Raw genomic sequence first — 24,266 nt, forward strand, 5'->3', positions numbered from 1 at the left:
TAAAAAATATGGACGACGCGACAGCCCCTTTTCCCATTGAACGCTTTGAGGGCAAAACGCCTGCTTGACGGGCACAAACTGTCGCATAAGACTGCTGAAATTGGAGCCTTGACATGCGCAGAAGGATTGTCTAATGGAGCCAGAGAAGGAGCCGCAAAAATGAGCGGAGTCGAGCTTCCAACCAAACGCTTTATGTAAAATCAACCACGCCCCCCGAACTTCTCAGCATGCGTTTGCTGTCATATCAACACAAATGGATGTGATAACGTTAACAAATATGAGGGTTTTATATATTCAATCTCGCCAGCTCCGGGCCGCAGCGCATAACCTACTCGCGGCGTCGCGGGCTGATTCCGGCTCGCAGGCGGCAGCGCCGGCTCGCTCGGCCGCCGCATCTGGCTTGATTGACTCGGGCTGGAATCGGGCAGTGAGTCCAGGCATCCGGAGTAGGTCCAGCAGAGGTAGTCAGTCTGACCTCTGAGGGGTAAGTCTCCGGCAGGCGAGAATCTAGCTGGAACTGGCCCGAGTGTATTTTGCTATCTGGGTAGTTAGGCGTGTATCAGCAAACCAATAAAGCCCGAAAAAAGCCCTGACCTTAGCGAATAAACAGTGTTCCACCAGATCATGTATGTCAGAAACTAACATGGAGGAGGCGGGCTTTATGACTTGTACTGCAGCCAGCCCCCAGGGGGCGATCTAACGGCCGAGACCTTCACTCAAACGCAGGCTTGCGACACACTTTGGGAGAATACTGTATGTTAATGTTCTTCTCCCCCTCTCTGTCTCCTCACCTTTGGTTTCACAATAGTTCAGCTGGTTTGGGGGGTTGTTTTTTCTGACAATGCTTTGGTCAAGGTGTAACAAGAAAAGGCAACTAGGAAGAACTGTGTGAGAATAAAGGCAGTTTCACCATGTTTTCAACATAGAACATACAGTTTCTCCATACATTCATTATTATCATTTCCTTTATTTTTGCCAGGAAGGTCCCGTTGAGATTAAGAGAAGTCCCTGTTTTCAGGGAGTCCTGGCCAAGATGACCTTACAGAAACAAGTTTCATCTTAATATATGACAGATATATATTAAATAGTTCACACACTATCCCCTTCAACTGCTCCCTCCTCTGATTGCTGGTTTAGAATAGCAGCTTCCAGCTTTACAGTGCGTTAGTATAATATGATTTAGGGGTGTAACCCCGGTGTCCTGGCCAAAGTCCCTCTATCGGCCCTTACGATCATGACCTCCCAATTATCCTCTTCCACCACTGGCGCCGTTGTCCTGTGGCAGCCGTTGCATCATCCAAGTGGATGCTGAACACTGGTGGTGGTGTGGAGAGACCCCCCCTCATGATTGTGAAGCTCTTTGGGTGTATGGCCATACACAATAAATGCGCTATATAAATACACATTACATTAAATTACATTACATTCTCTTTTCACTAAAAACAGATTGTAATTTGATTAATCAAATCAGGTACTTTTAGGTAATAATTTGCAGATCAACAGATTTTATTCATAAGATGCGGGGCTCTGCATGGGTGGGGATGAAGACAGGGCTGAAAGGCGTTAACAGCAGGTCAATCTCTCTCTGTCTCCTTCCTCTTCTGCTGTTATAAAGCTCCTGACCCTCTACTGATCTTGTGTTTGTCCTGAACTCAACTGGACATCATGTTTGAGGCTTTCCTAAAGTTAGACTTGGCCTCCGTGGGCTTGACTCTGTTCCTAGGCTTAATTTTTCTGGTTCTGTTTGAGATCTTCAGGATTCATTTCTACAAAAGTCGATTTCCACCTGGTCCAACACCTCTGCCTTTTGTTGGAAACCTACCACACTTATTGAACCCAAAGGAGTTTATTAGATCGGTAAGTCTTTGCTGTTTTCTCTTATTGTGAAGCTCTGCTGCTGTATTCTGAACATAAATGCATTGAGCTCACTGTAAATGTTCCCTATGACAGTTATCTCAATATGGAGAAATGACCACTATGTATCTCGGGAGAAAGCCAGTGATCATGTTCAATACAGTTCAGGTGGCTAAGGAAGCCCTGGTTCAGGATGCTTTTGCTGGAAGACCACATCTGCCTATTGTAGACTGGATAACTAATGGACTCGGTCAGTAACATTTTTCACTATAAAGCTTCAAATAGAGGATTTATTACAGACATGGAGTAGAAGAACCATTGTTTGTTTCCCTAAAGAACCTTTCAGTGAATAGATCAGAATTATTTTCATATATCTTAATACTTTTGCACATTTTAAAACCTTTAGTAAAATAATAAAGTTTTTAAAGATCTTAAGGTGTGTAGATGTTAAATGTTCTTTATGGAATCATAAAGATCATACAGTTGAGCAAAATGCAATTATATCACTATGCTAAAAATTACTACTGCAGTTAAAAAAAAAATACTGCAGTTTTTTTAAAGGAAACGAAGCATTTTGGAAACACTGAAAAGGCCATTTTCATTTTAATAAACGCAACTCCTCTGTCTCCGTGTGGATGGGGGAAAATGGAGACATCTGAAAATGGAGGCGGGGCTGCCGACATTCAGCAGACATTCAGACAACTCTGATTGGGGCTTTTCCTCAATATTAAGTAGCCTACACACATTTCAGTCCTGCATCCTCTCCTTGTAAGTTCAGACTTTCCAAGTTTGATATGGAAAACAGACTCCCGAGACTCCCGTTGGGTGATTCTTCAAAGGGAACAGTGTACTCTATATAACCTTATTCAAATCATCCTGGATACGTACGTTGTTTCACTATCTTAACAATAAAATTAAAAAATGATTTAAGGAACTGCTTTTTTTATTTTGATATTAGCAACTTAAAGGGCCATGAAAGCCCCTCGTTTCAGCAGGGTGCTTTCACAGCTTTACTTTGGAAAAAGTCTGAAAAGTGGGCGTGTCCAGCTCTGTTTAGGGGGAGTGACGGAGGAACTAAAGTGGGATGGTGTGGGAGTGTCTATTTGGGCATGCGCGAGTTTCAGTCAAAACACACACACACACAGGGGAGAAAGGGACTGTGTTTACATGGACATCTGTAATCGAATTATTAGGCAAATTATTAAATGGTGGACTTTAACTGCAGTTTGGCTCTTTCATTCAGGGAATTCATTCATGCCCCTCGCGACAAACGAGATATTTGATTCGAGGAGCTGCTCTAAGCATGTATTTTTCATGCAATGTTTGATACCGCACGGCGAATGAGAGAAAAAAACCCTCAGCATTTCCCGGAAACTTAGATGCACACGGCAGGTAGTGTCAGAAAGCCGCGTGTGTTATTCCGGTCACAAAATGCGGTGAAAATCCCACACGAGGTTAAAGTTTGGTTGTGGTGCTAACATGTTTACACTCATTGCAATTGTTAGTTCGATACGAACAAACTGAATAAACAAAGGTCGCTCACTTACCAAATCTGTAGAGACAGGAAATCACCAGCAACTAGAGCCGCGTCTTTATTAAGAGGAGACTAAAAGCAATTCCGGATCTCAGCGTTTGCAGATGAGAACAGCTCTCAGGTAAACAATGTTCCTCCTTAGACACGTAAGTTATTGATGTCGAGCGTCGCGTACACTGTTAATCCACACTTGAGTCTGAGCTCTCACAGAGAGAAAATGAAAACAAAACTTCACTGCAGCAAACTATAAAAGCAACACTTCACGCTTGTTTTGCCAACACAACGCGGCGTCTCTGTCGTCTAAACACTGACAGTAATGAATATTAATGAAGTTGCACAATAGAGCGCGCTGATTGGTTTGAACCAAGCCTTACTCATGCATTAATGCAGCACACTCTGAGACGTAATAAGACACACTCTGGCACAGGCGTCCAGTCTGCACGCTGGAATACAACGCTATTATGTCATGACCGTGACGCAGCTTCAAAAATTCGTTTCAAACAGGAAGTACGAATTTGCTTGAAATAACGCAAAAACAACCAATTTACACTTTTTAGTGAAATATAGGTGTCCTAATAGTGTTTTCAGCAGTGTGGGACACATATACGACTGTCAACAGCTCAAAAAATGTGTTTTGGTGTTTCGTGACCCTTTAAGTAATGTAACCACATACACTGATTCTGCACATTTGACTCGTTGTTTGCCTTTATTTCCTATATTGTATAAACGTATTGAACGTTATACTTTTATAATACTTTTATAATGTTATACATTATTAATTATTATTAAATTGATATTTAGCAAAAGAGAGGGTATGTTTCGTATTTTCAATGAAAAGGAGGCAGTCATGTTATCCCTAATGAAAAATCCAGCTTAAACCAGCCTGGGCTGGTTGGCTGGTTTTAGCTGGTCGACCAGCACGGTTTTAGAGGGGTTTTGGCCAATTTCAGGCTGGTTTCCATTCATTTCCAGCCTGGTTTTAGCTGGTATGGCTGGAATGAACGTACAATTTAGAATATCGGACCCCAGAAAATATAAAACTCTAAATTAAATCACAACCAATAACATGATCAGCTAAAAACGTAAATAATGAATTTATAAAATTGAAATTGGAGTCAGATTAAAATACGCATGAAAGTCAGATCTAAAATTGGTCAACAAATTTTAATGATATAAAACTCTTTGGCAAGGCAGTGGCGCAGTAGGTAGTGCTGTCGCCTCACAGCAAGAAGGTTGCTGGTTTGAACCTCGGCACAGTTGGCGTTTCTATGTGGAGTTTGCATGTTCTCCCTGCCTTCGCGTGGGTTTCCTCCGGGTGCTCCAGTTTCCCCCACAGTCCAAAGACATGCGGTACAGGTGAATTGGGAAGGCTAAATTGTCCGTAGTGTATGAGTGTGTGTGTGTGTGTGTGTGGATGTTTCCCAGAGATGGGTTGCAGCTGAAAGGGCATCCGCTGCGTAAAAAACTTGCAGGATAAGTTGGCGGTTCATTCCGCTGTGGCGACCCCGGATTAATAAAGGAACTAAGCCGACAAGAAAATGAATAAATGAATGAAAATAACTTTCCCGAAGCGTCCGAAAAGGCATACACGAATTCCTTCGACCACAACACTGGACTCCGTCATTGGACCGGTGGGTGGAATCTTACAGTTCAATCTGTCAGACGCAGCAGGGTGCTCATTCAGTAAAGGCACAGCTAAACAGATGTGTGTTCAGTCTTGATTTAAACATGCCTAATGTTGGAGCACATCTGATAATTTCTGGAAGCTGATTCCAGCAGCAAGGGGCGTAGTTGCGAGGGGCCAGTGAGGAGGCCGTTACAGTAATCCACCCTGTGCTGATAAAAGAGCCTAGAGAGAACAATATAGGGCCCAGAGTAGAACCCTGTGGAACTCCATAAGCTAGTGGAGCACAGGAGGACTCACAATCACCCAACCGCACAGAGAATGTCAGGCCTACTACTCTTCCTGCTCGGTGGACCATGGTTTCTAAATGAGGGTTCAGTACTTCAGTTGTATAGCTGAAGTACTACCACAATATATTGTACTGCACTTTTCAGAAGTATAGTTACCTATAGAAATACATCTACAATACATAAAAAAGCTAAAGTGCACTTTTAATACTTATGAATCTAAGTGGAATAAATTATATAACATATCATTATATTGACCTGCTCAGTTTATTTAATGTTACTTCAGTTGTACTGGAAATTTTTCTGCAGTTGAACTTTGTTGCGTTGTAGTTGAACTGTGTTTATATCTCATTGTTACGTTTCACGTATGTTTTGTGGTACTTTGTTGTTTGTTTTCTGTTTTGCGCTCTTCTCTCTCTCTCTCTTGTTGTGGATCCTGTTTCAGGCGTGCAACCATTGGTCGAGTGAGCTGTCAATCACCTTCGTCACTCAATCGGCGCGCCAATAGACTGATTACACGCAGCCGCTATTTTCAAAAGCGAAATCGAGGCTGCGGTGGGAAGAAACCTGGAAGTATCATTGGGAGTTACATAGGAATGTTGTGTAACTGGCTGTATATCTTATCCGCGAAGAGACAGTTAAAACGAATTTATCAAATTCAAATTTATCAAAATAAATAATTTAGGTCCGTTCTGAATGAATGGTGAATGTAAAAAGGGATATCAGAGCTCATTTTCAGCTAAGTTAAGGGAAATGGCACTAGTTAGCTAACGTTTTCTTTCCCAAACACACGTTTTAGATGCTATTGATCAAACTCGAGTTAATAAACTGAATCTTTCACTATATTAGACTTGTCACGATACTGAATTAAAAGAAAAACCGGCAATTTCGCGCTAACATTTAAGGCAATGTTGATGGCTTTCTTAAACAGAGCTGATTTGCCATTGTGTTCACGTGTTCAACAGAAATAATTGTGATTGGCCGAGAAGGTCATCAGTTCACCCACCGCTGTTTACTGAGTATAAACACAGACGAGCCGAGCGATCTGCTTGATGACTCGACTGATCTTGACGGCTGCTTCACGCTCTAGTCGTGTGTTTGTGTTTGCACTGGGTGAAGAGCAGTAAACTTAGTGCAAACCAAACACAGATACACGGAGACTGAAGCGTGAAGCAGTGAAGATCAGTTGAGTCATCCGCGCTCAGCGGCGATTCCATGTTAGCGGGAAACAGCTGGGTTTAAAACTTCAGTACCGAGACAACACTATTACAGACAACACGAGGGCGTGCTGCAGAGGACTGCAGTGTTTTATCACTCACCGGGTTACATAGACTGAAGCAGGAAAGCGTCCTTACAGTGTTTAACTAGCGCCATGAGCTGAAGCCTAGGAGGACACAGTGTATCACCGAGATTGTGATCTTGTTTGATGCTAAATTGCTTTTAATTGTTTAAAATAAAGATACTGAATAATGTTAAAGTGATGGTTACACCATTTCTGCATTTTGAAATCTCGGCAACAGCTGGAGGTTTGTAGTACACAGCATGTTACTGCAATGTTTACAGTGCTGGTCCTATTCTTCCGGGTTTCTTCCCACCGCAGCCTCGCTTTGGTTCTTTAAAATGGCGGCCGCGTGAAATAAGCGTATAAGGATTGGGCCCGCGTAGTATAAAAGCCTTGCCCTTGCGCTGTTCTGGAGGAGCGCTTGGCCTACTGCCAGTCTCCTCACTTGTGTCGGCCGGACTGTTCACTTGTTTGTTTCGCTTGGTTTGAATGCGATTGCTGTGTTCTAGTTTTCTCTTTATTGATATTGATTTATCAGTCAAACTTGTGCTGTTCAGGTTATTGTCTAGTGAGAATTTGAACGTTCTTTATGAGAATTGGATTACCTGAGATCTTGTTTCGCTAATGGTTAACAGTGTGTACTTTACGAGAATTCTAGTAATGTGAGCAGCTTAGTATAATTCTGTATTAGTTAGTTAATGGAGGCGCTGCCACATGTGTAATTATGTTCAGCAGTTATGAAGTTTAGTTAAGCTATGTGCTGAAGATTACGGTTTTGTTTCTGCATTTTTCTTTGAGCAGTCAGTTTAGTGGGTTGGGGTTTAATTAGATTGTTTGGTCCCACTTTATATTAAGTGGCCTTAACTAATATGTACTTACACCGGAATTAATAGTTTGTTACAATGTACTTATTGTGTAAATACATGTATTTATTGTGTACTTATGCTTGATTAAATACCTGTATGTAATTACATCTGCAATTAACTTCTCTAATTACATTTGTAAATACACTGTTGACCATCCCTTACACTTTAACCCACCCTTAAACCTACGGATACCACCAAACCTGTCCATAACCCAACCTCTATCCCAACTAATGAGCACCACAAGTGTTCTCAAATACATTATAAACACAGTAAGTACATTGTATTTATTTTTTTGATGTAAGTACATAGTAGTTAAGGACACTTAATATAAAGTGGGACCGATTGTTTTGTTATATTTATTTCTTTGTTTTAGCAACACTTCTGTTTTCTTTATTTAATTCCATTATTTAAAATTACATTTAAATTAAATTTTTTCCTATTCATTGTTTGACATTCTCTGTTTAATAAATACTTACTTTTTGTTTCACTTATCAAGCGGTTGTGTCTTCTCCTCATTCATCCAGCATCAGTAGACTCACTGATTGTTACGTTTCATCCATTTAATCATTTAACATCCTAAACACGTAACACTCATACTGCAATTTTGCAGCTGCATTGAATTTGGCCACAGTTATCCTTGTATATAAGCTACTGCTGTTGCACTGTTCAGTTCGTTTTTTATTATTAATTTTTGCAAATAAACTCTTACATTTTTTATTAAAAAATGATCTGAATCCAAAAAAAAAAAAAAAAAAACATCCCTTAAAAAATACTAAATATTACTAAAAGATGCTAAAGCACAAAGCCTTTGGAATACAACTGCAGGACAGTTCTTACCACAGCATTGGCATATTAGACTACAGCAGCATAAGAGCAGTAAAGACTGGAGTTTTTACTCCAGTTTACACTGCTGTTGAACTTTACTGTTGTCACAATTTGCACCTACAAATACCATGGACTACAAATCCGCAATTTCTGGACTACATATTCACACATGCACTCCGGTCACACTCACACATGCTTCCTCATCTAGACTGATTACATTCGCACACCTGAGGACTTTCAGAGACTGATTAACACACACTATTTAAGCCACACATTCAGCCCTTCAGTTTGCCGAGTCTTGTTTACTGTAAAGTAGCATTACAACGCGGTTTCCTTGTCTTGTTTTCCTGTGTTTTGAACCTAGCCTTGTTGATTTAGTTATCTTTGTCTGCCGCCTGCCTTCCGACCTCTTGCTTGTTATATTGATTATGATTCTGGATTGTCCTCACACACCTGTTTGCACCCGTATTGACCACTGCTTGCCTGACTGTGAATAAACCTGCGTATTGGATCTTACCTCAGTTGTTGGTGTTACTCCCCGATGTTACAATTGTACTGTATTTGAACTGTGTTTACACTTCATTGTATTGCAATTTCACAATTGTACTCAATTTTACTGCAGTTATACTCCTATATACTGCAGTTGTACTTATTTTTTGTAAGGATGTGTAGGTTTGATGGTCCGTTTCTCTCTTTTTTAGGTATCGTGGCGGTCACATTTAACCACTCCTGGAGGCAGCAGAGACGGTTTGCTCTGCACACGCTCAGAAACTTTGGCTTGGGGAAGAAATCAATAGAAAGTCGCGTGTTAGAGGAAAGCCAATATCTGATTGCTGAAATGCTCAAAGAGAAAGGTATGACATGCTTTAAGCACATGACATTGTGTGAGGCTCCAAACAAGCGCATCTGTGCTTTTAAATGTTAAACAGAAACCAAGAGCTCTTTCTGAAACATGTTAGCGACAAGAAAATATTCTCAAAAGTTTGTGTTATTTTTTGCATACTACAATTGTCACAAATATTTTCTGAAATCTATGTTGCATGGGAAATCTTCTTTATAGGCAGATCAGTGAATCCCCATCATATTATACAGAACGCCCTGTCTAACATTATCTGCTCCATCATGTTTGGAGATCGATTCGACTACGATGACAAACGCTTCGAATACTTTCTGAAACTCCTGAATGAAAACATCTTGCTCATAGGTTCAGCTGCAGTACAGGTATGATCAAATTCCTATGGCTTTCCTTTGTCTTTATTATGCACCTTATATATTCATCATCATGTAGTATTGTAACTTAATTATTTGCCAAGGCCAGCCTATGTAAACATATACATAGACAGAATTTAAATATCATGTGACCTACATTTTCTGTCTGCATTGCCATATATGGAGTGGTATGTGCAGGGCTGGCCCGTGGCATAGGCAGTATAGGCAAATGCTAAGGGCGCTGTACATCCAGGGGGCGCCAGAAATGAGCGGGGCTAAGTTGGTTTTGTTTTCAATATTCCTGACACACGTTCAGTGATAGATGGCAATAACTCAAAAACCTCTTACCCTAAAAAGATCTAAAGTGTGTTTCCTACAAAAAGACAAAGCTGGTTATGTTTCACAGTTGTCTTTTTCTTTTTTTTCGCTCGATATTACGAGCACTGCTCCGTTTAGCCTGGGATATGCGTTTAGCCGGGAGAGCTGAGCTCGCGCGGAGTGGAGCTCTCCGTAAGGGACCGTCAGAAAAATGCTTTTTTTTTTTTTTGCTCTATCCTGCTTGTTTTATTTTAAACACAACTAATTTTCTCTTAAATGAGCACAACAGTTACTAAAGCAGTCAAATGCTTCATTCATTCATTCATTATAGATCGGTGCATTCTTACATTAACACCTCTGATATCAAACAAAACACAATGAGAAATTTATTTGCTGCTCCTCACTAACTATAGTAACTTTAATCAATATGCTAATATAATTAAAAGTTAAATATATTTTATAGCTTTATTTATTTTCTGTATTGGCCATTGATTTTAATAGGTTAAACCTTTAATTTTATTGTCAATATTTTCTATTGTTTGCTATGTATTCTATCATTTGAAGCTATTTGTTGTCCCATATTTTAACATCCCAACGTTGAGAGATATGACATAACATTGCTAATCATTAAATAGCTATAGTGCTATCTGTTAGTTTTACATCAGCTAATGTTAAGGAAGGGCATAGATGTTTTGGAAAATAGTAATATTAATGTAACTACCCCATCATTCCTTCCTCAAGCAATATTTACCTGTGTAAATATTAGATATATTCAGCAATTATGTTAATTGCATTGGCATATTTATCTGACATTTTCCCAACTTGTAGTGGTCAATCAAAAAGCTATTTAGTTTCTTATGACTTTACACTAGCAATGGAATTTACTCCGATGTGACGGGGCGCCACCTGAAATCTTACCTAGGGCGCCAAATAGGTTAGGGCCGGGCCTGGGTATGTGTTAAATTGATCTCTTTTCAGTTAAATTATATAATTGTTGTATCCTTATCTTGTAATTAAAACAGAAAATGGAAGATAATATGAGTACTATAACTATAAGTTAAAATATTTGCTTAATTTTGTTTTATTTCGATATGTTGAAATCAACATTTGGAAGCAGTTTTTACACGCTATACCCTCACATGGTTTTGTCTAGTCATATTTGGGCAGGGGTGGCCAACCCTGTTCCTGGAGAGCCACCTTCCTGCAGATTTCAGTTGCTACCCATATCAAACACACCTGCCTGTAATTATCTTGTGGTGTTCAGGCCCTAATTAATTGGTTCAGGTGTGTTTGATATGGGTAGCAACTGAAATCTGCAGGAAGGTGCCTCTCTAGGAACAGGGTTGGCCACCCCTGTACTAGGGTGATATAAAGACAATAAAGCTGCGTCCCAAATGGCACACTATGCACTATGCACTCATGCACTATGTACTTATGCACTTACACACTCAACAGTATAGTATATGTATGTAGTGTCGTCCCAAATGGCACACTAATGTTTTTTTACTAAGCAGAAATTCAAACCGTTTCCCTAATGACGTTTGACGGTGGCCAAATCAGTGAAATAAACGACCAAATTATCAAATAATACCTACCATGAGTATTGCCGCATTCTCCATCAGGAGGCGCTATAATCACTCTCGTAGGAGAATTTTGCTTTCACCATCTAAAATAAAGTTATTCAACATGTGCGTTCGATAGCTCCGCCCCTTCCGCTACGTAAGCAAACCTGCGGTCGGTGAGTGCGTGAAGTGTCCATCATTGCACACTTCATTTTAGCGGCTGAATGAGTGCATCATCCGGGTAATTAAAGTGCACTTAATATTTTTAGAGTTTTCACACTACTTACACTGTTTATACTACAAAATGGCGTAGAATAGTGCATAAGTATGCAATTTGGGACGCAGCTTAAGTCTCTATTTTTTAGTTTCTAATGTTAAAATTGGATCCAAATCCCTCCCATATTGAGGCCCACCACAATGCGATGTAGCATATCTCTGTAGTAATGGGTATAATCATATCCACAAGACCTGCGCAAAGCAACTGGGATTAAAAGATCTGTTCAGCTCTCTGTGATCATGAGCACCTCAAGAATGGGTTTTACAAGTTTAACACGTTTTTTTTTTTTTTTTAAACAGTGCATGGTTGTCATAAAGTCAGGAAAATCACTGTAATTCATTACCACAGCAGCATACCAGTACAATCATAAAAGACGATGCTTTAATCCCAGTTTGTGGACTTAAATCAGGTTTATTTTGTACATTAACACATTACATCCACACAGCAGTGTATATTAACTTGATCCTGTCAGATTTGTCATGCAAATAGTGCAAAGTTAAACATGTATATGCTTGCTCAAACTTTATGACGACATAGTAAGTGACTTATCGTTGCAGAAAGGCTTGAGTTAACTCCACAACAAATACATCAAATAACCATTGGGAAAGTTCTTACTGTATTGAGGGAGATCTTTTAAAACGCATAAGTTTCGCTACAGTTACGCCATCCAACCACACTACGCCGGGGTTTTCGAGCGCCAAAAACAGAGTGTTTTGTAAACGCTGGAGAGGTCGTTTTCATTCTAAAATGCTGCTGCTCCGTGTTAGTGTGGATGGGGGAAAACGGAGATGTCTGAAAACAGAGGTGTGGCTGCAGACATTTGCCAATTTGATTAGGGCTTTTCCTAAAATTAAGTAGCCTACACACAGTTCAGTCCTGCATTCTCTCCTTGTAAGTTCAGACTTCACCAATTTGATATGGAAAACAGAGTCCCGAGAACATGTCGGGTAAATCTTCAAAAGGAAAATTGTACTCTATATAACCTTATACACATCATCCTGGATACATACATTGTACATTTAACAGACAGCAGAAATGTTGAGGCGTTGTGCTGCCTATATGAGCGTCATCTTTACTGTTTGCATATTTATAACAAAACAGAGCCATAACATCACTGCCTCCTTTCATTTTCATTGAAAATACGAAACATGCCCTAACTTTTGCTGAATATCAATTTTAATGGCCATTATAAAAGTAAAATTTACAATAAGTTTATACATTATAGGAAATAAAGGCAAGCAATCAGTCAATATACAGAATGTACGTAGTTATATTAATTATTAACTTATCTCAGCCAAAACACAATACCTAAGAACATTAGATTTAAAAGTCAGGGAATATGTCGTTAGATATAGACAACAAGATAAATTAAATATCACGTTTAACAAATATAGTGAGATTAGATCCAGTGGTAGATCCTTGATGAACAGTCCGACAAGCACAACTTTCATCTGGCTAGATGTGCTGGAGCGCATGGCAGAGTGTGTGTGTGTGTGTGTGGTCACGTGATGTGCCTTGATGTGTGATGTGGTGTAGAAGGAGAGTTGTTTAGAAACGCTGGTTAAAACGCTAGTGTGGACGCAGATCGTTTTCATTCTAAAACGCTGTTTTAAAACTAAAACTTACTAGTGTAAATGGGGCCTATACGCTTATTTCACGCAGCTGCCATTTTAAAGAACCAAAGCGAGGCTGTGGTGGGAAGAAACCCGGAAGTATAGGACCAGCACTGTAAACATTGCAGTAACATGTTGTGGACTACAAACCTCCAGCTTTTGCCGAGATTTCAAAATGCAGAAATTGTGTAACCATCACTTTAACATTGTTCAGTAAGTTTATTTTAAACGATTAAAAGCAATTTAGCATCAAACAAGATCACAATCTCAGTGATACGCTTAAGTGTCCTCCTAGGCTTCAGCTCATGGCGCTAGTTAAACACCGTGAGGACGCTTTCCTGCTTCAGCCTATGTATCCGGTGAGTGATAAAACACTGCAGTCCTCTGCAGCACACCCTCGTGTTGTCTGTAATAGTGTTGTCCCGGTACTGAAGTTTTAAACCCGGCTGTTTCCCGCTAACATGGAATCGCCGCTGAGCGCGAATGACTCAACTGATCTTCACTGCTTTGCGCTTCAGTCTCCGTGTATCTGTGTTTGGTTTGCACTCAGTTTAACGCTCTTCACCCAGTGCAAACACAAACACACGACTACAGCGTGAAGCAGCCGTTAAGATCAGTCGAGTCATCAAGCAGATCGCTCGGCTCGTCAGTGTTTGTGCTCAGTATACAGCGGTGGGTGAACTGATGACCTTCTCGGCCAATCACAATCATTTCTGTTGAACACGTGAACACAATTGCCTTACGTTTCCCTAATTGCCTTAAAAGTTAGCGCGAATTTGCCGGTTTTTCTTTTAATTCAGTATCGTGACAAGTCTAATATAGTGAAAGAATTAATTTATTAACTGGAGTTTTATAAATGGCATCTAAAATGTGTGTTTGGGAAAGAAAACGTTAGCTAAATAGTGCCATTTCCCTTAACTTAGCTGAAAATGAGCTCTGACATCCCTTTTAACATTCACCATTCATTCAGAACGGACCTTCGGGTCACCCAGAAGGCGGAGAAATGATAAATTTGTGTCACTTTCTCTTCGCTGATAAGATATACAGCCAGCTAAACAACATTCCTATGTAACCCCCAATGATACTTCCAGGTTTCTTCCCACCGCAGCCTCTATTTCGCTTTTGAAAATGTCGGCCGCGTGAAATCCGTCTATGGCTGCGTCCGAAACCGCATACTTCCATACTATATAGTACGCCAAAATCAGTATGCAAGCAGAGTAGTATGTCCGAATTCATAGAATTCGAAAATCAGTATGCGAGAAGTACCCGGATGACTTACTACTTCCGGCAGAGATTCCGGAGTGCACATCCCATGCATGCTGCGCTATCCCATGATGCCCCGCGAGTGAATTCATGAATGGAAGTAAAGTGACGCAACTGACGCATGTAGGTCACGTGACCATGACAAAATGGCGGATGTAGTCCGTCCGAATTCCATTCATACTGTATAGAACGTACTTTTCTAACGGCCGAGTAGTACGTTTAAATTCAAATGCAGTACCTACTGAGTAGTAGGCCGTTTCGGACGCAGCCTATGGCTCTGACACGCACGTGAGAATGGTGGGTGGAGACAATCAGCTTATTTGCAATAAAGGCACAGGCAACAAAAACAGCTACAGTGTCCTAACAGATCAAATTTTCCATATTCAGGAAAGGTCCAACTTTACAGACACATTCTGGAGACACAAAAGACTTATTAAATCTTGAAAAAGGGATAAAATAGGTGCTCTTTAAGAAAATATACTCTTTTTTATTTTTTAAATGCACTAACAAAAAGCCACAAAAGTGAAAAAAATCCAGACATGTAAAATATAACAGGCCTGTTACCTCATAATGCTTTATCTGTCATAGATTTTCAACTTCGCCCCCTTCATCAAGCATTTCCCTGGTCCACACCAAAAGTTCAAACAGAACGTCAATGAATTATCAGGTTTCGTTCGACATGAAGTTGAAGAACACAAAAAAACTCTGGATCCAGACAGTCCTCGAGACTTCATCGATGCCTATCTGCTGGAGATCGAGAAAGTGAGATTATGAAAGAAGGCTTCTTCTCATATGTATTAATTTAATTGTAGGTACAGTAAACTGACAGCTTCAATTTCTATCTGAAACAGCAAAAGTCCAACAAAGACTCCACATTTCATGATGAAAACCTGGTTAGATCAGCAGCTGACCTGTTTGAGGCTGGATCTGACAGCACAGCGACCACCATCAGATGGGGACTCCTCTTCTTGATTCAAAACCCAGATGTACAAGGTACTAAAGTAAAACATTAGCAGTAGATTATATTTATTTTCACGACTGGATTCTGTCTACCTTTTCCACTTATGCTGAGTTCAGACTGCACAATTTGCAAAGTAGTCGCGTCACTGATGTTTTCACACTGCATGGCTATCTGCGGTTGCCTTCCGTCGCTGATGTGTTTACACTGTCAGATGAATCGCTGACATTCGACAACTTTGAATCGTTGACAACTTTGTCTCAGTCTGCAAACTACATCTCACAGCCAAACACACGCGAGAAGTGAAAATGAAAACAACAATGTCACATAGTTTATCGTTTGTTCTTAACTACATGATGAGAAAGAAGCCTATATAGTGGGGTAGAAATAGTATTTATTTTGCTCACCTGGCTTTTAAAGGGAATTAGCAATTGCTCTCCGACTTTTTTCTTTTTCAACCCGGTCGTGGAATTGCTCAGATGACACGTAAAAAAGACACGGGTGCTCCTGCCAAATTAACACTAGTTTTTCCTCAATTTCTTGAGTCTAAATAGATCAAACAGAAGCTCTTTTAACTTCTCCCCCAGCCTCCCGCTGGCTTGAAGATACCCACGCTAGTGGATGCTGCTCTCTCATTGGCTGTAAGTGATCGGCGATGTTATTTTCAATCAAAACACATTTCCAGAGTACCCGCGGGGTCTTAAAAGCATTGAAAAAGTCTTCAATTTGATAATCTTAAAATAAAGCTTTAATAGCCTTGAATTTGGTATGCAAAGTCTTGGATTTTGTTATAATTAATTTACTTTTGCCTTTCCTAGGATTAAAGTTCACACCCTAACAAAATTATCTGTTACTAATGTAGGCTAATTCAGAAATTCATGCAGCGTAACGTTGAGCACATTCCACGCTCCAGACAAAGTGCGTCGCCGTAGCTTAGGCTACTATGCCGAAGGAGGCTATAGTACTAGTATTTACAACGCTCCAACTACTTGAAACTGTGCACAATTTCACTGTGTGTGTTTTCTGGACAGTCTTCTACCGACGCTTACAGCAGAACCTAATATTTCACTGCGATTGAGAGAATGAAAGTAAACTCTCCATCCCTCTCTCTCTCTCCGTGGTCCATTTGAGCTGCTGGTGTGCCTTTTCCTCTCCTCTCGGCTGTTACAAATAAAGTGCAGGAGTGGTCGGAAAATCACTCCTAAGCGAGCAAGCGTGCGCACGTGTGTGTGTGTTTATGTGTGTGAATAAGCGAGAGCGTAATGCTGTGTGTCGCTTGTTTGGTGCTTTGTGTCAATGTGTGGGTGTTTATACAGACAGCTTGTTACAGGTGTGTGTGTGTGTGTGTGTTTATACAGACAGCCCCCCCTCACCCCAATATAAAACTGTGTATGCACTGAGATATCGAAGTAAACCAAATCAATGGCATGATAATCTTAACCGAACCGTGAGACCATTGTGGATTTCAACCTATAATTTCTACATTTGAAGCATTGCCACCACAACCAAGGAACATCCTATCTTACTGTGTCTCAACACCAACTCTACGGCAAACGCGTTGAGAAAAAGCCACAAGCAGAAGCTGACAGGACTTGAGAGTCTGGGCGAAAAAATTGCAGCCAAAACAGCAGAGCTGTGAAGGCTATAGCGGCTCTATTTTAAGGTCCATGCGCAGAGCGCAAAATGCAGGGCGCAAACGCTTTCAGGGCATGTCAGAACGCGTTTTTGCTAATTTAAGGACGAGAAAATCCGCTTTGCGCCATGGCGCATGGTCTAAAAGGGTTGAGTTTATTTTCTTAATGAGTTATAGGTGTGTTTTGAGAATAAACCAATTAGAGTCTCATCTCCCATTCCCTTTAAGAGCCAGCTGCGTCGTGCCGTAAGCACCAGTTTTTTAAGCACTGATTTCACCAGTTTTTTTTTACCTTTTATCTTGGAGATGTGGTGATAACTTATTTTAGCTTATATGTCATGTTGGAATATCTAGCCAATTCCATGCGTGTTCAAGAGAAAAGGTCAGGAGAGGTTTTTCTTCAATGTCAAAAATCGCAACAATTCATTGGATAAAAATGATTAATTTGATGACAGAGTTCTGGGTTACGTTACCCCAATGCAATACAAGAATTACATTCAAGAGGTTCGCAACTAACATACATTTCCTGACTCCAGCATATATACACAACTGATCTTAACAGCTGGAGTTTTGGTGTAACGTCACTTGTCAGTCATTGTTCAGTCCTCCATTGGCCGCACCTTCGACATACTTCCTCTTTTTCTATGAATTCTCTGCACAACAACAAAGCATACATCTTTCTGTGTTTTGTGTTCAGTTTTAACACCTCTCTTCAGACAGGAAGTTTCTGCAGAGTTGAATTTTATTTTGGACTCGCATCTATCTACTTCTGCAAAAATGCTAATTAGTATGCACAGCCCTCACCCACAACATTAGAAGTTCAGTTAATATATGACCCTACATGACCCATACAAATAATTGTTTGATTAAATGAAAAAGAGACAAAAATAATAAAAAAAACTGATTCCTATTGTACAACAGTCAGTCTTGGCTAACCAACCGGTAAAGTTGATTAGCTAGGACCAGTGTCCAAATAGAATGTTCCCTTTAGGTTAGGAAAACGTATTCAGAACATTCTCTTTTAGGTTCTATTGAAGTTGTTACAAAAAAAAAACCCTGCCTGTAACTTTCTGGAAACTTTAGTTTTTGGTTACAAAACAGTACCAACAGAGAACGTTGTTTGGTTCACAAAATTAACAACAACCAAATGGTATCCACTTGGGAAACTTTAGGAGAACATTTGTACCTATACTGGGTCCTAAACTTTTTCCCCTACACATCTGTCTCACAACACAGAGCGATGTCATGAGGAGATTGTTCAGGTTCTGGGTTACGACCGCTTGCCCTGCATGGATGACCGTGACAGACTACCCTACACACTCGCCACTGTTCACGAGATTCAGCGATGTGGAAACATTGTACCTTTTGGGTTAATTCATGAAACAATTCAGCCCACAAATCTACATGGATACGACATTCCTCAGGTAAGGAATGGAGCTTGAGTAAAGCTGTTTAATGAATAGTAAAAAAGTCCCCTGGCCTTTCATGTTTACATTGTACCTATCAAAACAAATCAATTCTCTTTATTAATCCAACTCTGCTAAACTTTCCTCATACAGGGAACTGTGGTCATGGCAAACTTCACTGCAATTCTCAGCAATAAGGAGAACTGGAAGCATCCCGACACATTTAACCCAGAGAATTTCCTGGATGAGAACGGACACTTCAGCAAGCCGGAGTCTTTCATTCCATTTTCCCTGGGTGAGTCAGCTGTTCAAAAATGGATCAAGGTTTTCCCTTGAATTGTCTACAATTTTCACACAAACATCACAACATTTCTAAAACAGTTTGCATTTACACATTTGCAAGAACTGGCAAAAGTGCTGTATTGTGTATGACAGGCCAGTAGTCTGCATTGTCATCTCCTTAGTAAACAGTATCTGTAGGGAATTGGCTGTTATAAAATCCCCATCATTCAACATCAAACAACTTACAAATTTTCAAAGGAGCATCTGACCAGAAACTTTTACAGCAGAACACGCATGACCTGAGTAAAATAAATGTGCATTGTGTTTATTTGTATTTAGACCAGGGATTCGCAACTGGTGGGCCTCGGCGATAATGCAGATTAATTCCGATTCTGCAAAAACAGCCTCACTGTTGATTACAGACATAACTGTGGCTTAAATTTACAACCGATGCGTGTCAACTGGGACTACGTTCTCAGTTGTGTAACAAAACAGTCACTCAAATGTAAGTGTAACAATGATTAGTTATAAAAACCAGCTCACGCATGCCTCACATCTGCGTCTTGTACTGTATCAGTCACACAAGTCCATAGATTCACACACCCTCTTTGTGTAAACACTTTGAAATATCTGCATACTCTATAAATATTGCGAGCGTTTAATAACTGATGCGTGTCTGTAGAGGAGGATCCAGCGAGACTCGGTCGTGTTTCAGTAGTGAACAGCTGTTCCCTGTTCCTGTCAGCGAACTTCAATAATATCCAGCTACAAACAAAACCGCCTTCAGATCGATGAGTTTTAACAGATTTAAAGGGCTTTAACTGTATTTTATATTTAGGGTTTACCATCTCCTGTCGTTCTGTCAGGTTCCTTTATCAAAGAAACGGTCCAAATACTCTGCGGTTGTAAAGAATAACTGAAGTAAAGAATTCAGAAGCTTTGAACCTGTGTCTGCGCGGAAAAAAAAAAAAAAATATATATATATATATATATATATATATATATATATATATATATATATTTATATTTATGTTGTGTCAGAATCCTTGTGAAATAGAGCCATACTTTAGAACGTTTAGTTTAAGCAAATTTGATGAACCTGCGTGTTGAATCTGAAGGGAGTCGCTCTGGCTGCCCTGTCCTGCGCGCGTGCGTTTTTTTAGCAACAAACCTGCCTAAACCTTTCTTAACATCTTGTCTGTAGCCACTAAATCAAAAAGTTACGAATTGCCGTGAGATTGCGTTGCACTGTCAGCTAACATCATTCAAAAGAAAAGGTCCACATTATCGCCCGATAATGTCAACTGACTAGACTGTCTTAGCAACTGGATGAATGTAAAGGAGGACTGAGCAAAATTGTTTTTTACTTTATAATTATCAGCAATACAACTTTATAATAAGTGCAATTGTTTGTAATCAATATTATTAATATAATTTTCCATTTTCCATATCTGCAATGCCTGTATTTTGGCATTTTTTTGCAGTCCACTCAGAATTCAACTTGGAAATCAATGTTTTCTTTATTGGCATTGATTGTTTTAAAATTCAAATGGCATTAACATGCCTGTTTTAATTTCTGTAATAAATAAATAAAGCAATAAATATGGCTGTCAAACAGGATCTTGATGGTTTATTGTTTACATTAAGACATCTGTGTCACAAGTTAAACAAAAAATCTAATAAACAATTATATTTTGAATTTAAATATCTTTTGTCTTGCGTTTACATTATTTTTACATTTAAATAGCCAAAATTACAAATTTTAGTCATTTAGTTTTCAAAAAAAGGTACGATTAATTAGTTTAATTTGTTTAATCGATTGACAGCACTAATACACACACACACACACACACACATATATATATATATATATATATATATATATATATATATATATATATATATATATATATATATATATATATTAGTGTATATTCATGTATTAATATATTAATATAGTAAATATATTAATATATTCATAACCATGATTGTGTTTTACCATCATGCTTTAAAAAAAAAAACACTAAAATAAAAACCTATGTAATCTATAATACCTAATTATAACTCCTGTATAGCAGTCCCACAACATTCTGACACTCGATGACACTGGAGTACACTATCAGAAAAGTCTAGTGGCTGGGATTGGGCTTTTTACAGTGTCTGCTAAAATGTTAGTGTTCGTGTGTTTACAAAGATGAATATGGCCACTGTGTAAACACACAGCACAGTTACGAGCTTATTACCACATTATATCAATATGATAACATAATATATGCCTTCAGTGATTTCCTGAAGATAAATACCAAAAGATAACACAACTGGAATAACTACAGCAGTTGTGATTGTTGGTCTCGTGTGAAGCAAGAGATCACAATGACATATGATGACGTGTGTAGGTGCTGTAGTGCTGTCCCATTTCTTAAGGGTAAATTTTAAAGCCCTTCACATTGTTTCAAGGGAAAGTAGTAGGGGTACAAAAATAGAATTGGGCCTTAAGTCTAATACAAAAAACACATTTTAAAGACATTTATTTGACACTAGAGTGTATTAGGAATTTGCAGTGTGTACTTGCTCTCTGCTGTTTGTTGTAATATTGGTGAGGTAAACCTACGCTTTGGTGAAAAAGCTTAAGTAACACTACTATGAACTCCGCCATTGCTGTTTGTTTGTTTATGCTTGCCTTTAAAATCAACATGTATTGCACATCTACATAACTAACACATAGAGCTCTATCTTGACGGTCCATGCGCAGAGCGCAAAACACAGGGCGCAAACGCTTTCAGGGCGTGTCAGGATGCGTTTTTGCTAATTTAAGGACGGGAAAATCTGCCTTGCACAGCGGCGCATGGTCTAAAAGGGTTGAGTTTATTTTCTTAATTAGTTATAGGTGTGTTTTGAGAATAAACCAATTACAGTCTCATCTCCCATTCCCTTTAAGAGCCAGCTGCGTCGCGCCAAGAGCGCATTCGCTATTTACAGGACGCAAAGTAAGTCTAAGTGGAAAAAATGAGCATTTCACCAGCAAACAGTTAACAGTTTTTTTAACAGAAAACTGTTAAACAGAGCATCTACTGCATGAGAATGAGAGATAATGGATCTACTTTCACATTCGCTCTAGGATAGGGAAACCTTTACGCACAGACATCAATTAGTCCATAAATAATTAGTTTTGTTTGTTAAGCGCAAATATTCGTTTCAAAACTATTTCTAAATTCAGTTCTAATTTCCAGCAAACAAATAAATGAACAATAATAACAAAATGTCCTCAAAAACCTGAGTTATATCCTAAAACACATGCTGTGTTCCATATGGTCTAAAACCTGACAGGTGGACAAATCTAAGCTTGTTTTTAATAAAACAAATATAAATATGGATATAATAAATAATACTGCTAATAATAATAACATTATACAAAAGCAAATTGTTATGAATGAACTGAAAAAGCCTCCCGAGATGAAGAAGGCATAAAAGCAGTGATTTTTCATATTTATGTAGGCTAGAAAATAATATGTTTTGTAATATTTTAATCCTTTATATTTATATCCTATATCTATTCTTATTATATCCTATATAAATCCTTAATATTAAATTTTTTTCATATGTAAAGATATTTGCCTGTTGCTCTCTTGTGCGTATTAAGCAGTGTGTGAGCGAGGCGCAACTCTGCGCCGGAGTTTAGACCGGGTTTGTTTTGGTCTAATGAAAAATCTTTTATAGTTTCTCAAAATAGCAACGCGCCAGCGGTCCGCCTAAGAACGTCTTCCTTTTTAGACCAGAACGCCTATGGGCGCACATATGAGCGCTAATGCATTTGCTATTTAAACAGCGTAGCGCAACGCCTCAAAACGACTCTTGGGCCAAGCTGAAACTACCAAAAGACTATTGCGCCACGCCTTGCGCCACATTGTGCCGAGTGTATGATAGGGCCCATAATATGCATCACCCTTTTCAGATATTGCAACATAGGGTGTTTACACATGAACAATAGTGGTGGCATTTTCAAAAACGTGCACTGAGAATCAAAATGACATGTTTTCAGTCCCTAGACTTCCATTGTTGTTAAAACAAGAAAACTCATTAAAAGTTTCTTGCTGGATTGATTTGTATTTGTTTTCAGGTCCAAGGTCCTGTCTGGGTGAGACACTGGCAAAGACGGAGCTCTTCTTGTTCATCACGTCTCTCCTACAGAGGATTCATTTCTCTTGGCCGCCTGATGCACAGCCCATAGACATGGATGGCATTATGGGTATAGTCCGCTATCCTCAACCCTTTAGCATCATCTGCTGCAGTAGAGACACCAAAAAGTGACTTGAAACATGATATATAGAGGGAAAACAATAACAGCACAGCTGTTGAGTGCAGAAGAGCACTTTGGCTCATCTATATCATATATAAACAACTGTTGTCAGGTCATTCTGATAATAAAGGTCACAAGGATATGATAAAACAAGGCTTTTTCTTTTTTTTTTTTGTACTTTTTGTCTGATTCTTAGGTAACTTATAGATTTTAAGCTCAGTACAATTAATATTGTTTTATCATTTCATGTTTTTTTTTTCCACTTCCGACACTTATTTTGTATCTAGTTCAGTCGTGACCGTAGCAAATATTATTAAACCATTTTCATTTGAAGTGTTCTGAGAATCATTTTTCTTTTAACATTATTTTTTCTTGGCTCCTCATTGCAGTACAATTTATTTATATAAAATAGCAAGCAGGGCTTGGGCCATGGGGCCATAGAAAATGCTTTATTTATTTATTTGTTTATTTATTTATTTATTTATTTATTTTTTACCTCACACACACACACACATATATATATATATATATATACACGGTTGAAGTCAGAATTATTAGCCCCCTTTGAATTTTGTTTTCTATTTTTAAATACTTTCCAAGTTATGTTTAACAGAGCAAGGACATTTTCACAGTATGTCTGATAATATTTTTTTCTTCTGGAGAAAGACTTATTTGTTTTATTTCGGCTAGAATAAAAGCACTTAAAAGAAAAAAAAAGAAACATTTAAGGTCAGAATTATTAGCCCTTTTAAGGTAGTTTGTTTCTGATAGTCTACAGAACAAACCATCATTATACAATAACTTGCCTAATTACACTAACCTGCCTAACCTAATTCACCAAGTTAAGCCTTTAAATGTCACTTTAAGCTGTATAAAAGTGTCTTGAAAAACATCTAGTCAAATATGCATTACTGTCATCATGGCAAAGATAAAATAAATCAGTTATTAGAAATGAGTTATAAAAAACTATCATGTTTAGAAATGTGTTGAACAAATCTCTTCTTTAAACAGAAATTAAGGAAAAAATTTTTTAAAAGCAGCTAATAAATTTTTTTTTGGGGGGGGGGGGTGATAATATAATAATAATAATAATAATAATAATAATAATTAATATTATTATCTATTTCTACACCAGTTGCTTTATATTTGATCATCATATATTTTTTTCTATTTTAT

At 38.8% G+C, this 24,266-nt stretch overlaps 1 protein-coding gene across 1 annotated transcript; it reads left to right on the plus strand.

The window, feature by feature from the left end:
- Window positions 1-1,608: 1,608 nt before the first annotated feature.
- On the plus strand, window positions 1,609-23,240 carry zgc:101048. The gene is given in 9 exon segments (NM_001003582.1): window positions 1,609-1,857; window positions 1,951-2,104; window positions 8,974-9,126; window positions 9,333-9,493; window positions 15,103-15,276; window positions 15,366-15,507; window positions 18,342-18,529; window positions 18,665-18,806; window positions 22,911-23,240. Coding segments are annotated over 8 exon segments (1,251 nt in total). The 5' UTR covers window positions 1,609-1,857; window positions 1,951-2,004; the 3' UTR covers window positions 23,102-23,240.
- The last annotated feature ends 1,026 nt before the right edge of the window (window positions 23,241-24,266 follow it).

This window comes from Danio rerio, chromosome 23 (assembly GCF_049306965.1).
Source record: "Danio rerio strain Tuebingen ecotype United States chromosome 23, GRCz12tu, whole genome shotgun sequence".
NCBI classification, from domain to species: domain Eukaryota; kingdom Metazoa; phylum Chordata; class Actinopteri; order Cypriniformes; family Danionidae; genus Danio; species Danio rerio.